We start from the raw sequence: 18,815 nt of genomic DNA, 5'->3' as shown, positions 1-18,815 counted from the left end.
AGCCAGGAGTGGGGGCACATATCTGTAGCCCCAGCTATTCAGGAAGCTGAGGTGGGAGGATTGCTTGAGCCAGGGCAGTCAAGGCTGCTGTAAGCCATGATAGCGCCACTGTACTCCACCCTGGCTGACAGAACAAGAACCTGTCTCAAAAACCAAAATTTAAGTTTGTCCTTCAATTTGAGTCAGAGGATGCTATAAACCAAAGGTTAAAGTATATTCGCTCAGGCCAAGCATGTGACTCACACCTATAGTTCCAGCACTTTAGGAGGTCAAGACAGGAGGATCACTGAGGCCAGGAGTTTAAGACCAGCCTGGGCAACATAAAAAGACCCTGCCTCTACAAAACGAAACAAAATAAAACAAAACAATTTTTTTAAAGTATATTCACTCTACTTTGTTTAAGGAAGGCATTAAGTTCTAATAAATTTTAGAGACATCTCCATTAAAATGTTTTGGCACTTTGGAATAATCTTTGGAAAACTGAAAAAATAAAAAATGTAATGATATGGCACTATAATCACCAACACACTAGTTATTCCATTTTTTTCTCATTCTACTTTGGTTGGTGCTCTCAATTTTATAACGTTGAGGTAAATAGGTCGGTATATTTACTATCATGCATAACAACTAATTTCTTGGTGGTTTTATTTAAAGGTGATAAACTAATTTAACTGATAACTTTATTTAAGATTATAGTAATTACAGGATAATGTTGTAAGCATTACATAACCTAGTGAATGTAAGGCAGTTAGTATACAGCCTGGCATAACAGTAAGTGCTCGACATATGTTTGCACTTAAAATACCAAAAATTACTGCTCCTGCATTTAGGATGCAATTTGGAATTCAAAACTTGGTATAATAATAAATATGGTAATTTCTTTCTTTCTTTTTTTTTTTTTTTTTGAGATGGAGTTTCGCTCTTGTTGCCCAGGCTGGAGTGCAGTGGCACAATCTCGGCTCACTGCAACCTCCCGCCTCCCAGGTTCAAGTGATTCTCCTGCCTTAGCCTCCCAAGTAGCTGGGATTACAGGTACCTGCCACCATGCCCAGCTAATTTTTGTATTTTTAGTAGAGATGGGGTTTCTCCATGTTGGCCAGGCTGGTCTTGAACTCCTGGCCTCAGGTGATCCACCCGTCTCAGACTCCCAAAGTGCCGGGATTATAGGCGTGAGCCACCATCCCTAGCCTAATATGGTAATTTCTTAATAAAATATTTAAAATATATATATGCTACCAAGACCAGATATATAAAATCACAAAAAAGAATCTATTTGGGCAATAACTCAAGGATAAATATTTTGGAAAAAACACGGCATTGTCATTCCAATAGTTGGCTTTTTAAAAAATGTATTTATGGCAGGGCGTGGTGGCTCACACCTGTAATCCCAGCACCTTGGGAGGCCGAGGGGGGCAGATCACCTGAGGTCAGAAGTCTGAGACCAGCCTGGCCAACATGGCAAAACCCTGTCTCTAATAAAAAAATATAAAAATTAGCTGGATGTGGTAGCATATGCCTATAGTCCCAGCTACTCAGGAGACTGAGGCTGGAGAATTGCTTGAACTCGGGACATGGAGGTCACAGTGAGCTGAGATCACACCACTGCACTCCAGCCTGTGCAACAGAGCAAGACTCCATCTCAAAATAAATAAATACATAAATAAAAATTAAAATAAAAAAGTATTTATTTATTTATTTATTTATTTAAGATATAAGGTCTCACTATGTTGCCAGGCTGGACTCCAACTCTTGGGTTCAAGGGATCCTCCTGCCTCAGCCTCCCTGAGTAGCTGGGACTACAGGCATGTACCACTGTGCCCTATTAAAATGGTTATTTTTACTAACATTTTTTAAATTCATTTATAGCCTGCTTACTTCCAAAAAGGATTTGATGTGGCTTACTGTTAAATAGCACAGTTATATTAAACCACTTGTCAACTGGGGAAGACAGAAACCAAAATCCTGGGATAAAAGGCTTCTTAGTATATTTAGAAATAGGTTACAAGTGCATTCGTGATTCAATTCAAAGGATGAACACAAATTTAAGATCTTTTTTAGGCCAGGTGCAGTGGCTCACTCCTGTAATCCCAGTACTATGGGAGGCCGAGGCGGTCGGATCACCTGAGGTCGGGAGTTCGAGACCAGCTTGGCCAACATGGTGAAACCCCGTCTCTACTAAAAATACAAAAATTAGCCGGTGGCACACGTCTGTAATCCCAGCTGCTTGGGAGGCTGAGGCACGAGAAGTGCTTGAACCTGGGAGGTGGAGGTTGCAGTGACCCGAGATTATGCCACTGCACTCCAGCCTGGGCAACAGTGTGAGACTCCGTCTCAAAAAAAAAAAAAAAATTTTTTTTAATGATTGTACAATGTGGCTATCAAGAAAAATAGGATGACAGGATGTCAACAGAATTAGTACTCCTGGTAGAAATATCATTAAGACCTGAAATCCTATTATAAATAATATCACTTTACACTGATAAACATTCATAATCTTCATCCATAATAAGATGATTCTTAAATCCGTTAGAAGCTAAAACTTCTGGGAAATAGGCCTTTTATTGGAAGTAAAACGAGTTTTTCTTTTAAAGCACCTTTACTTTATATCCTAACTTAACAGTTTTTATTTACTCTGGCAATAAAGAGATAGAAGACCCAACAACAAAGTCCCTAAAATACATAATTGATAAAGCATTGGTTGTCTGCTAGGTTTTCAACATTATTTCTGAGAATATAAAAATCACTACCATCTTTATAATTATTTTTAAATTACCTCTAATATCTTCGCACAAGGTCCACTAACAAGTGCAATCACACCACTGTCAGATACCTAAGCAAAGGGAAAAAGAAACACAGTCTATGAATCCAGACAACGGAAGTAGAATTTTCCAAAATGTATTCGTTATTTAGATATAGTCTTAATGCCTCCCATTCATCAAACATGTGTTTTAGCCATATGTACCTTTCACTCTTGTTACTTAATTGAGAGGAATATGCCAAAATATATCGCAATTACTTAACCACTAAAAGCATGAAGTGGTCAATAGTTTCAACCAAAACAAAATGAGCTCATTACGATATGTTCTCATTAGTCATGAAAATACATTTGGTAAACACATAGTCTGTATGTTTGAAGCCTATATGTCATTTACCTGAGTAGCTGAAAAGTCAACACACTGCAAAAATGGGCAGTTTTTTCCTAATGCATGTAAGGACACATCAGTAATACTTAAGCAGCCACCTAAATCGATGATCTTTAGCAGCTGGCAATTGAGTGCAAGAGCAACGACTCCTTCGTCAGTGAGATTGCAGCATCTTTTCAAAGAAGCTTCATGTAGGTATGAACAAGATGAAGCCACAGCTTTTATTCCTGGGGGAAATATAATTATATATCAATGAGCTATATGTGTGTATATGTATACATGAGAAATGCGACTGATTTTCATTTTAGCAATCACCCATTCAGTGTTAGCCCTTTTCAAAGTAGTCCACCTGTGAGGAAATACTGATTTTTCCAGTGATGCTGTCATTATTCAGAACTCTTTTGGAATGTTTCAGGAATTCTCTACACAGTCTGTAGTATCTGCAATTAATGGCAAGGCTTTATTGTCCACAGGTTGAATTGCTTTTAGGAAATAGGCAAAAGTCATTCAGAACCCAATTAGATAGTGAAATACAAGGCAATTCTCCTTTTGGTTAAAACAAAAGTTTTCAAGTAATCAAATTACTTTTCTAGTGGACTTTGGAGGGAAACCAAAAGTTAAACTGCCCAAATGGTTTCAGTCATGATCTTCATGCTTACGGTTAGAAATTGATAGCTATGCCCATGTGTTCTTTCTCGCTCCACTTTGACTCTGTTCTCAAAAGTGAATCTTTTTTCTACCACCATATGCTCCTTCTGTTAGCCTGGACCAATCTCACATTTTCCTGAGGGTCAAAAAAGAGAAGTCTTTAAATCCAGTTAAGCTGATATAAGTGCACATTGGAGATGGGTGCACATAAATAAAAGAGTACTTAGGGGATCCTGGGCCCTTTGGTCATAAACAAACATGGTAGCACTGTTAAAAGATACCTTTATGGGCAAAATACACAGAAGGGAAGATGGTAAATTCATGGGTAGGTCATTTTTACTGTTTTCCATATCTTAAGAAATAACTTTTTTTTTTCTTAAGACCAGTTATTTTATTTATCAGTGTCCAGCATGGAAGTTGTGATACAATAAGAACTATATTTGATCTTTGTTCCCAGTCCCTGACACAGAGCTCCGAAAAGCCTTGGAATTTCCTGAGTGACAGGAGTGCCTTTTGTTAGTCATAATAAGCCCCTTTTGATCATACCTGAGTTTAAGCTAATGAGGTGACAGCATGGGACCCCTAGATAGCCTAAGGGTGGGGCCTGTCTGCAGAAAACTCAAGTGAGTAGAGGGTTAGAACATTCAGCTCCGTCCACAGACCTTTGGCGAGGTGGGGGTCAGGGACGGCAGGGAATAGGGGATGGGGATTAAGCTCTATAAAAACACTTGGGCCGGGCGTGGTGGTTCACACCTGTAATCTCAGCACTTTGGGAGGCCGAGGCGGGCAGATTACTTGAGCTCAGGAGTTCGAGAGCAGCCTGGCCAACATGGTGAAACCCCGTCTCTACTAAAAATACAAAAATTAGCTGGGCGTGGTGTTACACGCCTGTAATCCCAGCTACTCCGGAGGCTGAGGCAGGAGAATCACTTGAACCCAGAGGTGGAGGATGCAGTGAGCCAAGACGGCACCACCACACTGAAGCCTGGGCAATATGGTGAGACTCTGTCTCAAAAAAATAAAAAGAAAAGAAAAAGCAAGAAGAAAAAACAAACAAAAAACCTCTTGAACAAGGAGACTTGATGAGCTTCTGAGCTGGTGAATGCATCCACATGCTGGGAGGGCGGTGTATCCCAACTCCACAGGGACAGAGGCTCCTGCGCTTCCAGACCTCACCCTATGTACTCTTCATCTTGCTGTTCATTTGTATCCTTTATAATCTTTTAGAATAAATTGGTAAATGTAATAAAAGTGATTCCCTGAGTTTTGTGAGCCGTTCTGACGAATTACTGAATGGGGGAGGAGGTGATGGAAACCCTCCATTTATAGTTGGTCAATCATATGTACCAGAGGCCTGGCCTTGCAACTGGCATCTGAAGTGGGGATAGTCTTGTGGGACTGAGCCCTTAACTTGTGGGATCTGATGCTAACTCCAGGTAGATAGTGTCAGAATTGAATTAAATTGTAGCGCACCCAGCTGGTGTCCAGAGAGTTGGAGAATTGTTTGGTGTGAAAAAACCCCACACATTTGCTGTCAGAAGTGTGGTGTGAGTGTAGAGAAATGTGGTTTTATTGGAGAAGTTCTTTTTTGTGAGTTATTATTTATGTAAACATTTTAAATCTTATGTGTGTTTGCAATGTTATGAATATCCTAACTCACTAACCAAGATGACTGCAAAATATACTCAACTACCCACACAATTTTCCCGAATCCTAAGTAGGCCAAAAAAGTCCCTCTTTCTTACATTGAAAAAAAAAAGCCTGGGCAACATAGTGAGACCTCGTCTCTATTAAAAATAAAAAATTAGCAGGGGGTGGTGGTGCACACCTGCAGTCCCAGCTACTTGGGAGGCTGAGGTGGAAGGATCGCTTGAGCCTGGGAGGTTGAGGCTACAGTGAGCCAAGATTGTGCCACTGCATTCCAGCTTGGGTGACAAATCAAGACACTGTCTTAAATAAATAAAAATAAGTATTAATGCAAACCAAATATTGAAAAAAAGAGGTCCATAGAGGGGAAAAAAGGTAAAGATTCACTAACTGATGTAATAGTGACACTGAACAATGTAGTTTGTCTAGCTATAAAAAACTATGCATTACACAAACTGATAGGAGAGTCCCTAGTAAATTTAATCTGATGATTAATTCTTTTGTAATATGGTATCAAAAAAGCCTTAACAAAATATGAACTGGTCATTTCTTGTTCCACTATACCAGGCAAAATATTTAAAATATAGACATATGTATCCATGTTTTTTTTTTTTTTAGTTTTAATTTTAATTTTATTTATTTATTTATTTTTATTATTATTATTATTATTTTTTTTTTTTTTTTGAGACGGAGTCTCACTCTGTCACCCAGGCTGGAGTGCAGTGGCGCGATCTCCGCTCACTGCAAGCTCCGCCTCCCAGGTTCACGCCATTCTCCTGCCTCAGCCTCCGGAGTAGCTGGGACTACAGGCGCCCGCCACCTCGCCCGGCTAATTTTTTGTGTTTTTAGTAGAGACGGGGCTTCACCGTGGTCTCGATCTCCTGACCTCGTGATCCGCCCGCCTCGACCTCCCAAAGTGCTGGGATTACAAGCGTGAGCCACCGCACCCGGCCAATTTTATTTATTTTGTTGAGACGGAGTCTTGCTCTGTTGCCCAGGCTGGAGTGTAGTGGCGCAATCTTGGCTCACTGCAACCTCCACTTCCCCGGTTCAAGCGATTCTCCTACCTCAGCCTCCTGAGTAGCTGGGACTACAGGCACATGTCACCATGTCTGGCTAATTTTTTGTAGTTTTAGTAGAGACGGAGTTTCACCATGTTAGCCGGGATGGTCTCGATCTCCTGACGTCATGATCCACCAGCCTCGGCCTCCCAAAGTGCTGGGATTACAGGCGTGAGCCGATATGCCTGGCCTATTTTTTTTTTTTTTTTGGAGAGCGAGTTTTGCTCTTGTTGCCCAGGCTGGAGTGCAATGGCACAATCTCGGCTCAATGCAACCTCCACCTCCTAGGTTCAAGCGATTCTCCTGCCTCAGCCTCCCGAGTAGCTGGGATTACAGGCATGCACCACCACGCCTGGCTAATTTTGTATTTTTAGTAGAGACAGGGTTTCTCCATGTTGGTCAGGCTGGTCTCGAACTCCTAACCTCAGGTGATCCACCTGCCTTGGCCTCTCAAAGTGCTGGGATTACAGGTGTGAACCACTGCACCTGGCCCTATTGTTTATTTCTTTGTGACAGAGTCTCCCTACGTCACCCAGGCTGGAGTAGTGGTGTAACCTCAGCTCATTGCAACCGCTACCTCCCAGGCTCAAAGGACTCTCCTGCCTCAGCCTCCTAAGTAGCTGGGACTACAGGGTGCACCACCATGCCTGGCTAACTTTTGTATTTTTTGTACAGATGAGGTAGGGGTCGGGGGCGGTTCACCATGCTGGCCAGGCTGGTATCGAACTCCTCGGCTTAAGCAGTCTGCCAGCCTCCCAGCTAAAAAAGTGCTGGAATGACTGGCATAAGCCACCTAGCCTTGCCCATGTTTATTTTACATATGTTTAAAATACAAGGTAGTGACTTACCCAGTGTCTTTCTTAACTTTGAGCACTGATCATAAGTAAGAATTCTAACTTGGATTATTTTCTTAGTCTGAATGTTTTTACTGATAAATATAATTTATATTTCTTTGACTTCTTCATACTCTCTTTTGACGTATTTTCTCCCTTACTCCACAGTTTTACCAGATAGTGAATAGTAATCTACCAACATACTCAGTGTTCATGAACATACCTTCTGAAGTTACAGAAACTCGGTTCCCTTTTGAAGAATTTAAATTTAATTTCCTCAGTTTTCTGCAGTTAGACAGGTGCAGGAGAGCAGCATCTGATACATCGCAGCTCCGTAGATCTAGGGTTTGGACTTCAGGATGTAAAATCTGTAACAAATAAGTGATTTTGAAAAAATTATTTCTTTCTATAAATACAAATATTTATTCCATATTCAGTGTTTTGGTAGTCATAACAGACAAGTGGCTGATGTAAAATACAGCAAAGAATACAGAAGCATATCCATGTGGAGACAGACACATAAAGCAGGAGAAAACCACGTCTACTTCCAGCGGGAGGTGCAGCTTTCAGTGCTGGCAAAGTCCTTCTTGGGACACAAAGCACTGTTGAGATGGCTGATTCAGGGGAAGGATCCGTAGACCTGAGAAGCTTAACCAATGTGGCAGTGAGTAAGAATCTTCTGGTAGCTGCTAGCATTAGAGACTCTCCCTATGGGCCTCTGTGCTTAGGAAGTATGAGTCTTTAATCACTTGTGTACCAAGTGCTTACAGAGCGCTAGTACTGCTTATCTAGAACATTTACCTTCTATATCATTATTTTTGGGAGCTAATACAATACCCCAGTATTATTGGGTGTTTTCTTGAGGTTGACAAATAACAGATTAATTCCTAAGCATTCTGAGCTCTTTCCTGTGAGTATTTTTCTGTCTTTTATTTTTTTTCCAAAATAGAAATGGCTTTACCTTTCTGAAAATAAAATAAGGTATTATTATTATAAAACACTCAATTTAGAAAAATTATAATAAGTTATAAGAATAATGATTTCTATTTATTAGATGCTTACCAGGAAGGGTACTAAGTGTCATATACATTATTTTTTATTTTATTTTATTTCATTTTTGAGATGGAATTTCACTCTTGTTGCCCAGGCTGGAGTGCAATGGCGCGATCTTGGCTCACTGCAACCTCCGCCTCCCAGGTTCAAGCGATTCTCCTGCCTCAGCCTCCCAGTAGCTGGGATTACAGGCATGCACCACCACGCCTGGCTAATTTTGTATTTTTTAGTAGAGATGTGGTTTCGCCATGTTGGTCAGGCTGGTCTCGAACTCCTGGCTTCAGGTGATCTGCCCGCCTCGGCCTCCCAAAGTGCTGGGATTACAGGCGTGAGCCACCGTGCCTGGCCTACATTATGTTATTTAATATTCTCTCTCTCTCTCTTTCCACTGCCCACCACCACCACCATCCCCGCCCCCAAGGGATTGGTCATTGCCATTTTACAAATCAGGAATTAAGACCCTGAGAGCTTAAGGTGGCAACATAAAAACATAGCCAAAAGCAGCCGAGCTGGGATTGGAACCCAGGTCCTTTTAATTCCAAAGCCTCAACTTTTAACCTCTATGACTAAAATTACCCATAATACCAATACCCAGAGATAAAATTATATTAGCTTTTTAAAAATGTTAGATTCAGGGGGTACATGTGCAGGTTAGTTACAGGGATATACTGCATGATGCTGAAGGTTAGGCTTCAATTGAACCCATCACCCAAACAGTGAACACAGTACTTGACAGGTAGTTTTTCAACCCTTGCTTCCCTTCCTCCTTTCTCCCTTTTGAAGTCCCCAGTGTGTATTTTTCCCATCTTTATGTCTGTGTGCGCCAATGATTAGCTCCCACTTATAAGTGAGAACATGCGATATTTGGTTTTCTGTGTCTGCATTTATTCATTAGGATAATGGCCTCCAGCTGCATCCATGTTGCTGTAAGGGACATGATTTTATGGCTGTATATATTCATTTTGATGTTTTTGAGTTTAAAAAACCCTTTGAAGAACAACAGGATCAGATCACATATAAGATGAGCACTTTTTATAAAATCAATAGATTGTGGTTGTATATTATTCCATTTTCTGCAAGTACCATAACTTATTAAATGCACCCTACACTGGCAAACACTTGAGCTGAACATTTAGGTTGCTTTAGGTAGGCAATGTTGTGCCATGATTAAGAACATGTGCTTTGCAGGCAGACTGCCCAAGCTGGAACCCTATGATTGCCATCAAGTTCAGTTTTCTCTCTGTGCTTTACTAGCTGTATTACTAAAACGGGATATGTGGCGAGAAATAAAGGTGTCTTGCTTATAACATATGCTATACATAACTATGCTTATTATCGTAAATGATATTATAATGAATATATGTGTGTGCTTTTCTATTATCTTCCTGAGATTTCTACAGGAAGTAAGTTGTTGAATTAATAATAAGCAGATCTTTAGAATTTTTAATAATGCCAAACTGTCCTTCTAAAAGGTTTTTTTAAATCAATTTACACTCTCACTAGCAGGAGATAAAAGTGACAGTTTCTCCACACTATTGGCTAACATTGGGTTTTGGGATTTTTTTAAAGTCTCTGCCAAACTGAAAGGCGAACTGTCACTTTGATGACTAGTAAGGTTAAATATCCTTTGATATGTTATTGGAGATTTGTATTTTTTCCTCTGAGCATTTCCTGATTCTTCTGGTTTTTTATTTGGTTTTGTTTTTTCTTATTGGTTTGGAGGGATTCTTTATATTGTCAAGATAAAAAAGCCCCTAGATCTTCATACATATTGTAAATATTTTTCCAAGTTTTTGACTTTGTTTCTTTTTTTTTCTTCTTGCCATAAGGAAGTCTGTATTTTTATGTAATCAGCTCCATCCATCTTTTTTTTCTTGGTTTCCAACTTTAGTATCATGTTTAAAAAGGCCTTCTCCATCCACAGAGTATAAAAAGACTCATGAAATACTTCAAAAACAGCCATCCAAAGATGTGTCACTTTGTAACAGATGTTGTATCTGGCTTTTTGAATAATGTCATAAGCAGGACTCTTGTTAAGGATGGACACTAGAGGGAGAGTACCCAGAAAAATCATGTCTTGTTTTTCTATCTCATTCACCCTCTTCACCCCTCCTTTTTAATTCAGCTAAAATTAGGTTTAAAAAATGGTAAGGATTGCCATCAAACAAAAACCTAAGTCACTGAAGGATAAGCTAAAGGGATAGAAAGAAATGTAGATGGTGGAAAAGTGAAGAAAACCACCATTTTTCTACAGTGTCATTATGGTTCATCTATGAGTCACATATAACATTACATACTTCAACAGAACCATCAGCAATAAGAATCCAGAGATATTATTCTACTTCCATAGAGCCAAGCAAACTACACCACTAAGATATCTATGTTCAAATGCAAGCTAACATGAAGAAAATAAAGCGTTATAATAAAGATATATCAGGTTAATGCAGAAGAAATGTTAAAGACAGGTTGAAGTGCAATTCCAATGTAAAGTCACAGGGTTAGTCACATGCTCTAGCATGTAGGCTGGGCACTGTGGCTCACGCTTATAATCCTAGATCTTTGGGAGGCCAAGGTGGACGGATTGCTTGAGCCCAGAGGTTCAAGACCAGCCTGGGCAACATGGTGAAACCCTGTCTCTAAAAAAAATACAAAAATTAGCTGGGTGTGGCAGTGGGTGCCTGTAGTCCCAGCTACTCAGGAGGCTGAGGTGGGAGGATCACCTGAGCCCAGGAGGTTGAGGCTGCAGTGAGCCATGATTATGCCACTGCACTCTACCCCGGGTGACAGAGTGAGACCCTGTCTCAAAAAAAAAAAAAAAAAAAAAAACAAAAACCACAGAAAAACATATGCTGGAGTGCTATCATCAGAGCTTGCTTCCTCTTGATTACAGGCTTTAGGCAGAAGGTGAAGTGAAGTCAGAGCAATTGTGGAGTCCTAATTAGGGAAAAGGAGTCAGGCTGGCAGGACAAGGGGAAAGCAAATAAGCTATTGGTCTGCCTTTCTTCATGGTCCAGAACATATAAACAAAAGAAGAAGCAGATAAGCTATAGGTCTGCCTTTCTTTATGGCCCAGAACATATAGCCCTCCTGCGCAGACAACATACAAAACTCATAAACCTCCTGCTTATCACCAAACACTTTGATCTATCATCAACCGCCTCGGCTGACAGAAGGATGCAAGTTAGTTCCCTGCTACCTTGGTGTTGTCAGTCAGCCCAAGTTCCATTCTATAAAATCCCCAGCAAGCCTTTGTCTCCTGGAAGTTTGGTCCTCTCTTGCTGGTTCTGCCCGTTGCTCCCTTGCAATGTATTTTCATATTTTCTCTAATAAATCTGCCTCTCTTGGCTGGGCACGGTGGCTCACGCCTGTAATCCCAGCACTTTGGGAGGCCAAGGCGGGCGGATCACGAGGTCAGGAGATCGAGACCATCCTGGCTAACATGGTGAAACCCCGTCTCTACTAAAAATACAAAAAATTAGCCGAGTGTGGTGGCAGGCGCCTGTAGTCCCAGCTACTCAGGAGGCTGAGGCAGGAGAATGGCATGAACCTGGGAGGCAGAGGTTGCAGTGAGCCGAGATTGTGCCACTGCGCTCCAGCCTGGGTGAAAGACCGAGACTCTGTCTCAAAAACAAAAGAAAAAAAAAATCTGCCTTTCTTTACCTACAACTGTCTTGGTAAATTCTTTTACCACCATCCCACCAGCCTGGATAGTTGCCGCTCACCCCCAACAGCAATTGGCAGTTCTAGTCTCTGCAGACTAGATGGTTGCAGAGTGGTGGTGGCTGCAAACCCAAAGACAGTATTTAAATGTAAGTCGTGTAGAAACTACTAACTAGCATTTTCACTTTTTGAAACACAAATAGCAAAAATACAAAAGATAACACAGGAGTAGTATCGAAAGAAATTATCTACTCCGCTATTTAATAACCTTTAAAAATTAGGGGCTGCAGGTTAAGCCCTAATCTGAGGGGCTGTTTAGCAGAAGGAAGAGTGATTAACTATCTTTTTCTAGTGCTTGGGGCTCTCTGCCTTGGAGCTCATCACTCCAGCCCCTCTCCAGGCCTCCACCCCCTATGTCAGCTCAATAGGGCTGAAACAGACTTGGGTCTGGCCTCCTTTACTCTTACCACTACCAGAGAGTATACAGAGATATGCTCACAGGCCAAAACAAGACACCTAGAGAGCACCACTATTTCGAAAGAAAAACAAAGATTACTGATTCCATCAGGAGCAGAGGAATTAGAACAGAGAGGCCAAATATATTAATAAGCATAATGATATGCTAAAAGAAATAAGAAAAGATTCATAATATAAAACAAGAAACCATAAAAAGGTGAATTGGAAATATTAAATATGAAAAATATAGCAGTTGAAAAAAGAACAGTATAGATGAGAAGAGTGATTTTTTAACTACTGGTCATTATCTGTGAATGGATTACAAAATCAGTTTAGCAGACTGTGATCAATATTCTTTCAGTAAAATAAGACTAAATAGAATAAAATTAAATAGAAAAGACCAAAATGTACTACACATTATACTGTTACACCTAAGTGTGGTTTGGGTACTACAGTCACAATGTAACACATATTTCTTATTGCGAGTCTTGACCAAAAAGTTTTAAACTCTTTGAAAACATGGAGATCAAGGGTACAGGTACCATGAAGACAAGTGTGTACGGAAGGCTAATGGGAGCTGACCAGAACAACACCATTTTGTTCCTGAATATCGTTCTGCAACTGCTTGACTGTAGAATATACTTGCTGATGCTGCAGATAAAATTGCTGCCACTTGTGAAAAGACTATGCTATGCTGATGACTGAACTTTTTCCAAACCCCTGAATCAAGGACTTCTGCCTAGAAACATTTATTCTAACTAATGAATTGTTTGATAACCCTCTCCCATCTTTCTCTTTAAAAGACCTCATATATCTCTTAGGACATATGAATTAAATAGTTAGGACGTGATTTCAGATGCCTCTGGAATCTGTGTTCCTTGAATTCAATTCTAAAACCACCAATAAACCTTTTTGCTTGGATTTTCAGTCTTCACGACTCTGGCTGACACAAGAAAAGTAACTGAGACAATGGTAGAAGATTTTTTAGGAACCATTACATGTTGCGGGAAGTCAGGGACCCCGAATGGAGGGACCAGCTGGAGCCACAGCAGAGGAACATAAATTGTGAAGATTTCATGGACATTTATCACTTCCCAAATAATGCTTTCATAATTTCTTATGTCTGTCTTTATTTTAATCTCTTAATCCTCTTATCTTTGTAAGCTGAGGATGTACGTCACCTCAGGACCACTGTGATGATTGCATTAACTGTACAAATTGATTGTAAAACCTGTGTTTGAACAATATGAAATCAGTGCACCTTGAAAAAGAACAGAATAACAGCAATTTTAGGGAACAAGGGAAGACAGATATAAGGTCTGACTGCCTGCGGCGTCGGGCAAAAAGAGCCATATTTTTCTTCTTGCAGAGAGCCTATAAACGGACGTGCAAGTAGGAGAGATATTGCTAAATTCTTTTCCTAGCAAGGAATATTAATATTAAGACACTAGGAAAAGAATCGCATTCCTGGGAGGAGGTCTATAAACGGCCGCTCTGGGAGTGTCTGTCCTGTGCGGTTGAGATAAGGACTGAGATACACCCTGGTCTCCTGCAGTACCCTCAGGCTTACTAGGATTGGGAAACCCCAGCCCTGGTAAATTTGAGGTCAGACGGGTTATCTGCTCTCAAACCCTGTTTTCTGTTAAGATGTTTATCAAGACAATACGTGCACCGCTGAACATAGACCCTTATCAGGAGTTCTGATTTTGTCCTTGCCCTGTTTCCTCAGAAGCATGTGATCTTTGCTCTGCTTTTTGCCCCTTAAAGCATGTGACCTACTCCCTGTTCGTACACCCCTCCCCTTTTGAAATCCTTAATAAAAACTTGCTGTTTTTGCAGCTCAGGTGGGCATCACAGTCCTACCGATACGTGACGTCACCCCCAGCGGCCCAGCTGTAAAATTCCTCTCTTTGTACTCTTTCTTTCTCAGACCAACCAACACTTAGGGAAAATAGAAAGAACCTACATTGAAATATTGGGGGCAGGTTCACCTGATAATTACATATGGACATTTTGGTTATCTGAAGGGAAAAAAACAAACCCTTACACTTTATAATATTCTAAAATGCGGGCCAGGCATGGTGGCTCACACCTGTAATCCCAGCACTTTGAGAGGCTGAGGCAGATGGATCACTTGAGCTCAGGAGTTCGAGACCAGCCTGGGCAACATGGTGAGATCCTGTCTCTACAAAAAGTGCGAAAATTAGCCAGGCATGGTGGTGTACACCTATAGTCCCAACTACTCAGGAGGCTGAAGAGGGATCACCTAAGTCCAGGCAGCGGAGGTTGCAGTGAGCTGAGACTGCACCACTGTACTCCAGCCTGGGCAACGGAGCGTGACCCTGTATAAAAATAAAAAAAAATTGAAAATGATTACCAGTCTTACCATATACCATTGTTCCAAAAATCTAAAACCATATCTAAACAGAAAATATAATATACTTGCTTTACAGTTATTCATACTCTTACCTCACTTATATTTGAATCTGTTATCCGTCCCTGCATGCTCATTATTTTAATCAGTCTATCTTTTATGTTGGGAGGCAAAGGCTTAATGTCTGTGAGATATCTGGAAATATTCTTCATGAAGCACCAAAGGCATCTGAAATACAAATACAATATAGTAAATCACACTCGGCCTGTACTGATTCCTAACACTTGTCTTAATGCTATTTGTTAGCACTTAGCCCTTTCATAAAAGTGTGTACATTTTGGCTGGGTGTGGTGGCTCACGCCTGTAATCCCAACAGTTTGGGAAGCCCAGGCAGGAGGATGGCTTGAGCTCAGGAGTTCGAGACCAGCCTGAGCAACATAGTGAAACCCTGTCTCTATAAAAAAAAAAAAAAAATACAAAAATTAGCTGAGTATGGTGATGTGGGCCTGTAGTCCCAGCTACTTGGGAGGCTGAGGTGGGAGGATCGCTTGGGCCCAGAAGGTCGAGACTGCAGTGAGTTGTGATTGTGCCACTGCACTCCAGCCTGGGCAACACAGCAAGATCCTGTCTCAAAAAAAAGTATATACATTTTATATTAATAATATATTTACAACTTTAGCTCTGTAAGCTTCAAAAACCTAGTCTGTGTTAAATTACGGACAAGATGCTCTTCCTCTACAATTCTTTTCTATGCATACTTCATTTATCAAAATGCATTTTAAATGACGAACAAGAGTGTTTTTCCTAAGTGTCTAATTTCTAAGACACATACTCCTAAATAAGCATTACATTGGGACTCACTAATTGAAAAGTTTTGTCTGTTAATCCAGCAAACTTGTCTTCACTATTTTTCTTGAAAACTATGTGGATAATGAAATCACTAGAGAAAGAACCATAACCACAAAGATTCAGCAAATATTACAAATCACAGAGATATCACACTCAGTGCCAGGGCTGTACAGGCAGAAAGTAGAGTTATCAGGCAACAACCAAGAATCTTACGACCAACATATCTTATCTGTGGCCTGAAATTCCAACCATCTGAAAAACTCATACTTTAAAGAAACAAATACAAATCTTATTAATTTCTGTCTACAAATATCCCCACATATACAAAATTTTACATTCATGAGTGAATGTGATCATATACCTGTGATTAATTTTTTAGTGCAATTTTAATTTTTTCTTTTTCCTCTTTTGGTGGCCTACACAGTTTCCTCTCTTGTCCCTCCCCCTCCATTAGTTTAGCTCACCACACCAATGTAGCATATATTCTTATTTTTCTCTATTCTTGTACACACACACACACACACACACACACACACGTTTAAAGGCTTGTGTGGGGGAGGGGTCATTGTTTCCTAAAATGGCACCACAGTACACTTACTTTTATACACCGTCTTTCATTCAGTATCTTATGAAATCCCTTCAAGGCATCCGACACAGTACTGATTCTCCTTTAATGGCCACATCATATTTCACAGTACGGATGATCTATTTAGTGACTTGTATGCTGACAAGCATTACCACTATTTCTAGGATATGTTGTCAAATTATTTTTCAGGAAGTCTGGAAAACACTTCATATTTCTATTAGTAGTGTCAGAAAGCTCCTTTCCCCCTACATCCTTCCAGCAATAGATATTATGGCTAGTTTATTTATTTTTTGAGACAGAGTCTCGCTCTGTTGCCCAGGCTGGAGTGCAGTGGCATGATCTCGGCTCACTGCAACCTCTGCCTCCCAGGTTCAAGCAATTCTTCTGCCTCAGCCTCCCAAGTAGCTGGGACTATAGGCACCCGCCACCACACCTGGCTAATTTTTGTATTTTTAATAGAGACGGGGTTTCAGGCCAGGATGGTCCAAACTCCTGACTTGGGATTACAGGCGTGAGTCACTGCACCTGGCCCTATTTATTTATTTTATATTTAATTTTAATTTTATTTATTCTTTCCATTTCTTTGCTATCTCCATTTCCCACTCCCATTCCCCACCCCTCTAGGAAACCATTCTCATGTTTAATGTGTATCCTTTCATTGTATATTTCCTTTTAACATGTTTGTTGTATGCATGCATTTCTAATTTATAAACATGGGACTTGTCATAGATTTGTTTAGTTTTTCACTCAGCACTATGTTTTCAAGATCACCTACTCTTAAATGTTGGAAGGCCTAACAGGTGAAAATGATGTCTCACTATTACTTTAACGTGTATTTCTCCAATTACCAGTAAACTTAACATCCTTGCATGAGCTTGCTGGCTATCTGGATATGCTTTTCTATAAACAATCTATACATATCTTTGCCTGTTTTGTTATTTTTAAAAATTGATACATAATAGATGTACATATTTTCAGGGTACATGTGATAATTTGATACATTCATATAATGTGTAAAGATCAAATCAGGGTAACTGAGTTATCCATCACCTTAAATATTTATCTTTTGTTTATGCTAGAACATTCAAGTTATTCTCTTCTAACAATTTTGAAGTGTGATTATTGTTAACTATAGTCACCCTACCCATCTATTGAACACTATTTTTTATTTGTGTATTTATACCCATTAATCAACCTCTCTCTATGCCACCATCCCCTACCCTTCCTAGCCTCTGTTAGCCACCCATCTACTCTCTATCTTCATGATATCCACTTTTTTTTAGCTCCCACATATGAATGAGAACATGTGACATTTGTCTGTGTCTGGCTTACTTAACAAAATGACCTCCAGTTCCATTCATGTTGCTGCATATGACAGAATTCATTCATTCCCTCCCTTCCCCCCTCCCTCCCTCCTTCCCTACCTCCCTCTCTCCTGAGATGGGGTCTTGCTCTGTTGCCTATGTTGGGGTGCAGTGGTGCAATCATAGTTCACTGCAGCCTTAACCTCCTAGGCTCAAGAGATCCTCCTGCCTCAGCTTCTAGAGGCATGCTTACCACACTTAAGATTTGACTATTATTTTATTATTATTTTTTTCAAGATGGAGTCTTGCTCTGTCACCCAGGCTAGAGTGCAGTGGTGCGATCTCAGCTCACTGCAACCTCTGCCACCCGGGTTCAAGCAATTCTCCTTCCTTTGCCTCCCAAATAGCTGGGATTAGAGGCACACGCCACCACGCCCGGCTAATTTTTGTATTCTTAGTAGAGACAGGGTTTCACCATGTTGGCCAGACTGGTCTTGAACTCTTGACCCCGTGATCTGCCTGCCTTGGCCTCCGAAAGTGTTGGGAATACAGGCGTGAGGCACCGTACCCAGCAGATTTCATTATTTTTTAATGGCTGAATAATATTCCATCGTGTATATGTATTATACCACATTTTCTTTATTCATTCATCCATTGATGGGCACTTAGGTTGATTCTGTATTTTTGGTTATTTTTATTTTTTTGAGACGGAGTCTTGCTCTGTTGCCAGGCTGGAGTGCAGTGGCACAATCTCAGCTCACTGCAACCTCTGCCTCCTGGGTTCAAGCAATTCCCCTGCCTCAGCCTCCTGAGTAGCTGGGACTACAGGTGCATGCCACCATGCCCAGCTAATTTTTTCTATTTTAGTAGAGACAGGGTTTCACCATGTTGGCCAGGATGGTCTCAAACTCCTGACGTCGTGATCCACCCACCTCGGCCTCCCAAAGTGTTGGGATTACAGGTGTGAGCCACCATGCCCGGCCCATATTTTGGTTATTACAAATAGTGCCGCAATAAACATGAGAGTGCAGATATCTCCTTTATATATTTATTTATTTTCTTTTGGGTATTTACCCAGTGGTGAAACTGCTGAATCATAGGGTAGTTCTATTTTCAGTTTTTTGAGGACCATTTTGTTATTTGTTGACAAATTTGTAAGAGCTCTTTGTTGTGGCCAAATACATGCTCTGTATATTCAGAG

At 40.5% G+C, this 18,815-nt stretch overlaps 1 protein-coding gene and 1 pseudogene across 9 annotated transcripts in view; both read right to left on the bottom strand.

Moving 5' to 3' along the window:
- Window positions 1–18,815, bottom strand: part of AMN1 (antagonist of mitotic exit network 1 homolog) — a 78,224-nt gene that overhangs the window by 29,670 nt on the left and 29,739 nt on the right. For all 9 annotated transcript variants that reach the window (XM_063639224.1, XM_055280106.2, XM_063639225.1 and 6 more), the window contains 4 exons: window positions 14,971–15,103; window positions 7,556–7,700; window positions 3,153–3,370; window positions 2,774–2,830 (listed from right to left, as the gene is read on the bottom strand). In XM_063639224.1, coding sequence (XP_063495294.1) covers window positions 2,774–2,830; window positions 3,153–3,370; window positions 7,556–7,700; window positions 14,971–15,103 — 553 coding nt within the window. The remainder of the gene's footprint in view (window positions 1–2,773; window positions 2,831–3,152; window positions 3,371–7,555; window positions 7,701–14,970; window positions 15,104–18,815) is intronic.
- The window catches only part of LOC129483144 (stathmin-like), a 211,625-nt pseudogene that overhangs the window by 188,904 nt on the left and 3,906 nt on the right, over window positions 1–18,815 (bottom strand).

The sequence above is a fragment of the Symphalangus syndactylus genome, chromosome 5 (assembly GCF_028878055.3).
Source record: "Symphalangus syndactylus isolate Jambi chromosome 5, NHGRI_mSymSyn1-v2.1_pri, whole genome shotgun sequence".
Lineage (NCBI taxonomy): Eukaryota > Metazoa > Chordata > Mammalia > Primates > Hylobatidae > Symphalangus > Symphalangus syndactylus.
Note: the sequence above shows the minus strand (reverse complement) of the source record. Positions and strands in the feature narration are given on the sequence as shown.